Source organism: Saprolegnia diclina (assembly GCF_000281045.1).
Source record: "Saprolegnia diclina VS20 unplaced genomic scaffold supercont1.13, whole genome shotgun sequence".
NCBI classification, from domain to species: Eukaryota; Oomycota; class Saprolegniomycetes; order Saprolegniales; family Saprolegniaceae; genus Saprolegnia; species Saprolegnia diclina.
The window spans coordinates 387477-394177 of NW_008246080.1; the positions used below are offsets into that span (position 1 = coordinate 387477).

General features: G+C 57.6%; 4 protein-coding genes across 4 annotated transcripts in view; 2 read left to right on the top strand and 2 right to left on the bottom strand.

Annotated features, from left to right (window-relative positions):
• The window catches only part of SDRG_05083 (hypothetical protein), a gene marked incomplete at its 5' end in the record, with an annotated part of 3341 nt that extends 1515 nt beyond the window's left edge, over positions 1-1826 (bottom strand). The window contains 6 exons of the mRNA XM_008610778.1: positions 63-155; positions 208-442; positions 488-792; positions 845-981; positions 1031-1220; positions 1266-1826. Coding sequence (XP_008609000.1) covers positions 63-155; positions 208-442; positions 488-792; positions 845-981; positions 1031-1220; positions 1266-1826 — 1521 coding nt within the window. The remainder of the gene's footprint in view (positions 1-62; positions 156-207; positions 443-487; positions 793-844; positions 982-1030; positions 1221-1265) is intronic.
• Positions 1827-2134: 308 nt separating this feature from the next.
• Positions 2135-2901, top strand: SDRG_05084 (hypothetical protein). Its single transcript, XM_008610779.1, has 5 exons — positions 2135-2253; positions 2300-2442; positions 2486-2570; positions 2614-2688; positions 2733-2901. Exons 2-5 carry the CDS (start codon positions 2357-2359, stop codon positions 2814-2816), a joined length of 330 nt encoding a protein of 109 aa, XP_008609001.1. The 5' UTR covers positions 2135-2253; positions 2300-2356; the 3' UTR covers positions 2817-2901.
• On the bottom strand, positions 2863-4902 carry SDRG_05085 (hypothetical protein). Its single transcript, XM_008610780.1, has 7 exons — positions 4850-4902; positions 4415-4797; positions 4180-4365; positions 3998-4129; positions 3542-3947; positions 3261-3500; positions 2863-3213 (listed from the first exon to the last, which is right to left on the bottom strand). The coding sequence occupies exons 1-7, from the start codon at positions 4887-4889 to the stop codon at positions 2882-2884; spliced, it is 1719 nt and encodes a 572-aa protein (XP_008609002.1). The 5' UTR covers positions 4890-4902; the 3' UTR covers positions 2863-2881.
• A 448-nt stretch (positions 4903-5350) lies between these two features.
• Positions 5351-6701, top strand: part of SDRG_05086 (hypothetical protein) — a gene marked incomplete at both ends in the record, with an annotated part of 2053 nt that continues 702 nt past the window's right edge. The window contains 3 exons of the mRNA XM_008610781.1: positions 5351-5416; positions 5461-5720; positions 5772-5900. Coding sequence (XP_008609003.1) covers positions 5351-5416; positions 5461-5720; positions 5772-5900 — 455 coding nt within the window. The remainder of the gene's footprint in view (positions 5417-5460; positions 5721-5771; positions 5901-6701) is intronic.

Below are 6701 nucleotides of genomic sequence, written 5' to 3' on the forward strand. Positions count from 1 at the left end.
AACGTCGTGCTGTGGAGGCTCTCGGTCGTTGGCAACGTCGTATACGACAATAGTCGTAGTACCGCGACAACGTAAAAGAGTGCGTAATTGAGGCAAAAAATCCAGTTGGTGGCCGACTGAAAGTACACGCGTCCGGTCGTCCACGCCGCGCGCATCTAAGCGCAGGGTTCGACTAGCCAAATATCCAAACACAAAGAAAAAGTAAACCTCTTTCGACAGCTCGAATGTGACAATGGCCAAAATGAGCAGTTGACACACGAGCCGGACATAGTCGGCCGGTGTTTCGTAGTTGTAGAGACGATACGTAATGAATTCGGCGTGCGGGTCCAGCCCCCCGGCAGGCGTTTGCTCAAAGAAAAGGCGGACCGTCGACACTTGGTTCGAATTGGCATTGTACAGCGTCATATCGACAAAGAGCGCGCGCGTCGCCATGTCGAAAAACCTAGAAAACGCGCGTTTAACCTTGGAAGCGAATCGCTCATCTTACTTGTGATGGCGAAGGCTATCCAGGCGCTCGAACTGCGGGCAATTCACCCGCATCTTGGGGTTGCACCCATTTGGCTCGATCGGACTCAAATACACGTTAAAGTTTGGGGCCGGGTACCATCGCTCGGAAGGCGAGAGGAACATGACGGCAGCGTCCGGCGGGTCGTCCGGGGCATACATCTCGCCATGCCCCCCAAATGATGTCCGGGACATGCTCGTCGGGCTCAACGACGGAAAGCAGATGGTACTTGTCATATTGAGCATCGTCGCCAGCGTGCCGGCGCACGGGACACCATCAACGCGCACCTAGGGACACATTGGCATCTCAATACATCAAGATAGAATGTAGAGTGAGTACCTGTCCGATGCGAATGGGCCCCCAAATCTGGCCGTAGGTGCCCAGCATGCCCTTGGCGTTGTATGTGGGGCCTTTGGGGTACGCGGTGTCGCCATCAAAAGACGCACCAGCGTACACGGCATCGTAGAACACGCCCGCTACACAAAAAGTGCGTTCAAAGCAACGCAAAATGTGCGCAAATCTGACTCAAAAAGTGGTGCATTTCGTTGACGTTGGCCACATCTTCAAAGGTCTTGGTGACGTGCGAGACGCGCGCTGGAAAGGGCTTCTCCTTCAATTGCGACATGAGGTTGAACGTCATCTTGAACGGCGTGTCGTCGGCCCGCCCATGCAAGGTAACAACCAAAAACAGCACCAGAAACAAGACATAATTCACCTACCACCGAGAGTTGACAAAGGACAAACGTTGAAATTTTGATACCATGTCTTGGACTTCTTTAGAGGCTTTCTGCTTGGCCTGCGTGCGAAGGAGCGCCGTCGATGGGTTCGACCATTGTAGACCGTGCTGCGCCGAGTTGGCGCGCACGAGCTTGCGGAGATCCTTGGTCGTCATGCTCGATATCGAGCTGAGATGCGACGTCATTTCGTTGTCGCAGCTAAAACTAGCATCCATTGGTGGCGCCTCGACAGCGACCTCGACCTGTGCCAGCGGCTCGATCGGCCGCGACGAAAAGAGCCGCGTTGCATCACCCGACGGCGCCACCGTCGTCGGTTTAGGGGTGACGTCGTCACCGGTCGCACCGACCATGGCCGGCTCGGTAGCAGCGAGGCCAACGTTGGCCTCGCGCATGGATTCGCGGAAGCTGTGCTGCTTGCTCAGTTTGACTTGCGCCATGTGCTGGGCGACAGCGTCCCGCGCCTCGGCCTCCGACAGGCCCTGCTTGAGCGCCTTCTCCATGAGGTACCCACGCATAACGACATCCATGAGCTCTGTCCGCTTCGAGCCGGCGGACGTCGTCGACGTCATCGCTCGAAACATCATGGCGACTTGGTAGCACGAGGCGTCGTTGATACTGGAACCGTTACTTGGTCCCAAGAGCTTCACCAAGGAATCGCAAGCAGTTTCTAATAACAAAGGACTAGGAAGTGCAAACTCGTACCCAGAATTTCAACTTGTACACGATGTCGACTCTTGTCGCATCGACCAAGTGCCGCGTTGGCTTCGACACTCGGACAGTCGCGGCAATTGCTTTTTAACATTTATATAATAAAGAGCTATGGTGTATGATAGATAACCGCCAATGAGAATCCATTGTTGCGTGACGTCGGCCATTTTTGAAAATGGTACGACCGACGGTGGCGACAAGCCGGACTTTACGGCGACGTAGGCAGGGCAAGCGGCCAAGAAGGCGCAGAAGGCCGGGCAGAGCCTTAGCACACGCCTCCACAAGTCGATTGTGCCCATCAACGTACGCAACCGCGTCCGTCTTGCGTGTATGTGACGCCTCGTCTTAGGCTGCGTACATTGCGTACCGCATTCTGTGGCACTACGCGACGTTCTCCAACTGGCACATGTGGGGCTACGGGCTTCTCTTGACGATGACGTACTTGAGCTACACCATGGCCGTGGGCTCGGCCCTCGAGGGCACCAACAACGAGTACGCATCCATCGATCTATCTCGTTTCTTACGGTCGGTGCAGGTATGCGATGGACGTGCTTCTCATCACGCTCGGCGTCCAAGTCGGGTCGATGTTTACCGACTACTTTTGGTATCTTTACTTGATCGTACGACCTCGCTACCTGGTTCATTTGCTCACGCAACGCCTAGATTCCTGGCTACGTCTCGTACTATGGCGGCCGCAAGATCTGGGGCTTCGTCTTTCCCCAGGGCTTTGGTGCCTCGGTACGCGACATCGTATCCGCATCCGATATCTCATGTTGGACTAGGACGAAGCGAGCACGGGCGAGACCACGTCCAAGCGCCAGGCCAAGCTCGAGAAGCGCGGTTTGCGCCAGCCCCGCCAGCTCTAATCGCCTTGAAGTAGACTAGAGGTCCAGAGACAGAATTGATGTCGTTAAGACAACATACACAGTGTCTACGTTTCATTCGACCACATGCGAAGGCTGGCGCTGCTTCGCATGCGGTCGCGCGCTGTTTGCTTGGTCGCGCGCGTCATCGCGCTCGAGGCCATGCGCTCCGCCCAACTCATCTTGCCAGCGACACCCGCGTCGCGCGTCTCGGGCGGATACCCGAGGACGAGTGTTGCAACGAGGTGGTTGTCGTTGGTCGCGGGGATCGCAAGATGGCCGGACATGCCCAGCACCTTGTAGTTGATCGTGAGGGCCTTGCGCATGCCCCGGCACGGGTCACCAAACTGCGCCAGTAAATCCATTGTGCGGGGCACCACAAGCGCTTTGGCGTGTTTGGCTACACAACACAGCGATGGGTACCCCGGTGTACACGCCGCCGAGTACCTTTGCCCGCAAGTGTCGCGACCACGTCGGTGATGTCGTACGTCTTGAGCGCATTTGTTGGGTGCCCAAAAAATGCTCGAACAATCTGCAATGGCGGAAACACCGTGTGCGGCTGCAGCAACACCGGTTCCTGGACGAACCCTTCACGGTTCACGTCCAGCTTGAGTTTGCCCCCAAACCGGTTTGTGAAATTGCGCAAGTGGCCGCCCGTTAGAATCTCGTTGTCGTTACCACTCTCCCCTTGGAAGTGTGTGAGGTATTACCGCCACGAGACGACGTACCAAAGCCAAGGTATGCATAGTCTACAACGAGACGCTTTGGTAACCCGGGGCACGGGTCGCCGCCGAGTTGGTTGAGGTTCATACGCGCACCAAGTTCGAGCTGCGACCGTACACTTGCTTGCAGCGGCGCCGTGACATCGCAACTCGCGCTATGTGCTGGAAGCGCTTGGAATTGCGCCAAGAGTGGTGCCGCGTCTGTGTCACCAAGTGCAACTTGAGCTTGTAGGTCCACGATCTTGCGCTGGAGCTCTTTGATCGGCCAGCCATAGTCGGCGTGCTCGATGAGCACACCGGGCGAGACCACCGGAAGGTGCTGGATCACAATGTCTTCCTTGAGATGGCCATCCACTTCGTACTGACGCGCTTGGCCCGCTCGACCAATCACTTCGTAGTGCAACGTGAGCGCCTGCGTGATATTCCTGTTGAACGCGGGATGTAGCGTATATTGCCGCGTACTTTGGTAAGCCCTGGGCATGGGTCGCCGAGCCAGTCGACAAGCGCTTGTGTCGACGGAATGCAGAGGTGGCAGCCGTAGCCGTACAAGTCGATCCACGCCGTGAGCCGCTCCGTGACGTCGAGTACAAGACCCTATTTGCCACTTGACTATTTGTGTCGATATCGCTTTTGCGCTGTGCTACCTTGGTCGAGGAAGCACGGTGGCCGTAGCGTCCCATGAGAATCCACAGCTTTGGAGGTCGATCCACGGTGAAGGAGAGCCGGATGGGCGTCGCTAACGTCTGCGGCTGCACTTCCCGCGCATAGACTTCACCGCGACGGGTCAGCGCCGGGTTGAAGTTGGGTACAACGTAGCGAAGAATAAGCATCTACGCCACGATATCGTGTTGGATCCCACCAGTAGAATCGCGAAACTACCTTGAGCATACCCGGAGAAGGGTCAACCAAGGTGAGCTCCGAAACGTCGTTCGAGAGATACATCTCCGACGTGGACGACGTGACAGTCAGTCGAGCGCGAACAAAACTGGTGACATCGATGGCAAGCGCCGGATCGATCGGGTGTCCGTACGATGCTGCAAGAATATGCAGCTGGTTGAGCGGCGCATCACTGAGGAGCGCGGTATCGCATTCGATGGACTCACGGAGGACCTTTCGGCAGTGAAGACAGTAGCGATACGTCTCGCGCAGCGCTGGGTTGCGGTGCACGGTGCCGCAGTTAAAACACCGGAGGTCCGTCGACGCATTTGCAAGCGCAGGAAGCTTCCACGTGGATGGTGACGCGAGGTCGTCAGCGCTCGCACCTACGCGATTGACGCACGGTGAACATCAGTGACGCGAGTAGTCGTCGACGACTTTGTCGGCGCAATGCGGCCCGTCCCGGCGTGCCGCCCATGCTTGATTGTCTATACTTGGAGACTTCCCCAACCCTACCAAGCGGCCAACGACCGATTCCGCAATCATCTCACGCCTGATACACTGATACAAAACGTGGTGATGTCAGCACACTCCCTCCCGCTTGGCTGTGTCACTTCTCTGGATCGGTGTCATGTAGATCGGCGAGCAAACGTGATGCAGACATGTGCTCTATGTTCATCTCGCTGCAGACATGGGCTCTATGTTCATCTCGCTCACACCAACAGCTCCGGTTCTATTACTTGGTAAGACTACCATATATATATATGGGCATTGCGTGGGGCAACTGCGTGGGACGCGGCGGCTTCCGAGCCGGGACGCGGCGCTGCGCCATATCCTGGCCAGCTATCCTGGCCTTGCCCGCGCCGATGACCATCACGGTGTATGACGGCTCTTCGCAGGCACCACTTCGGAGCTGTTCACTTTCTGTTTTGCAACCACATGCCGGCCCCCACGACCAAGAAATCGGCATCGATGGCTGCCGACGGCGCCTGGTCGACGCTCGAGGTATGGACAGTGGCTGCCTGTATTCGAAAACTGAGTCTGACTAGGACCAGATGCTTCGCGACGCAGTCTTTAAGCATGGCGGGAAGCAGTGGCGGGGCATCGCCGACAAGTTTGTCACCAAGAGCGCGCGCGACTGCCAGGAGCGATGGCACCAACTCCAGAACCGCAACGCGTCCACCAAGCGCCCATGGAGCAAAGAGGAAGACGATCGCATGGCCGAGCTCATCGCTTCGTACGGCGCGCGCAAGTGGGCGGTGATTGCATCGTACCTGCCAGGCCGCAATGGCAAGCAGTGTCGCGAGCGGTACGGCACGTGTCGTGACGGGCGTGACACTCACGCTTCACGTACGATTAGGTGGCACAACCAGCTCAACCCCGCCATCAAGCGCGACGCCTGGTCGCAGGACGAAGAAGCCACGCTCTTCAAGATGCAAGCCAAGCTCGGGAACCGCTGGGCACAGATCGCCAAGCAAATGCCAGGCCGGTGCGTCGTCTCGGACGCATGCGCGGTTGTGCTGAAGATGTGTGTGTGTAGGACGGACAATTCAATTAAAAACCACTGGTACTCGTCGCTTCAGCCCAAGATGCGGCACGCAGCACCTGTCCGCAAGCATGTCACACGCGCCCCGGTGCCGATGGCGGCCAAGCCGCCAACCATCATGTCGCCACCACCGCCCCCCGTGTTGGCACCCGCGGTCGAGCCCCCCGCAGTGCAAACGCCCCCCGCCCCCGAAAGGCCCCCCGCTGCCGAAATGCCGTCAATCAAGAGTGAGCCATTAGAATCGCCACCGGGCATCGAGTCGTGTGAGCTGGAGCCGCCGCTGTTTGAGGCGTTCACACCCGTCACGTTGGACACGGCGTACTGGGCCGAGTGGACAAGCATCCACGAGTCGGCGTGGGCGCATCAGCGCGGCGACTTTGATTTTGTCGAGCTCCACGACGAAGACTTGTGGCAACGTTCATCGTCGCTGACGCTCGACACCTTTGAGGCGATGATCCTCTTCGAGACGCTTCAAGAGCCACCCCTGTAAACTGCGCCATGCGCTTTTGTACGTGTCGACCGTCAAATTTGGTGTTGTTAAATCTGCTACATAATGGCATTCATTCACGTATTTCGTTGTCGTCCGTCGCCGCCTCGGCTAAGAGAGCAAGGTCCAGGAGTGCGACGACGCGCTGAAGGCCGTCCAAACCCACAGCTTTGTCCCGCTCGCTGTACAAAAGCGTGTGGCTCCCCTTGCCGTGCAAGCAGTGCCGGCACAAGATCGGGTCGACGTCGTCGCGCTGG

Bases quoted from the DNA above. Each gene is read 5' to 3' on its own strand.
- SDRG_05085 (XM_008610780.1), bottom strand. From the start codon at position 4,889: ATGGGCGGCACGCCGGGACGGGCCGCATTGCGCCGACAAA. The intron at 4,366-4,414 runs GTAGTTTCGCGA...ATCGTGGCGTAG, and splicing joins CTTCTCCGGGTATGCTCAAG to ATGCTTATTCTTCGCTACGT. The intron at 3,501-3,541 runs GTACGTCGTCTC...CACACTTCCAAG, and splicing joins CTATGCATACCTTGGCTTTG to GGGAGAGTGGTAACGACAAC.
- SDRG_05084 (XM_008610779.1), top strand. From the start codon at position 2,357: ATGTGGGGCTACGGGCTTCTCTTGACGATGACGTACTTGAGCTACACC. The intron at 2,443-2,485 runs GTACGCATCCAT...CGGTCGGTGCAG, and splicing joins CTCGAGGGCACCAACAACGA to GTATGCGATGGACGTGCTTC. The intron at 2,689-2,732 runs GTACGCGACATC...ATGTTGGACTAG, and splicing joins CCCAGGGCTTTGGTGCCTCG to GACGAAGCGAGCACGGGCGA.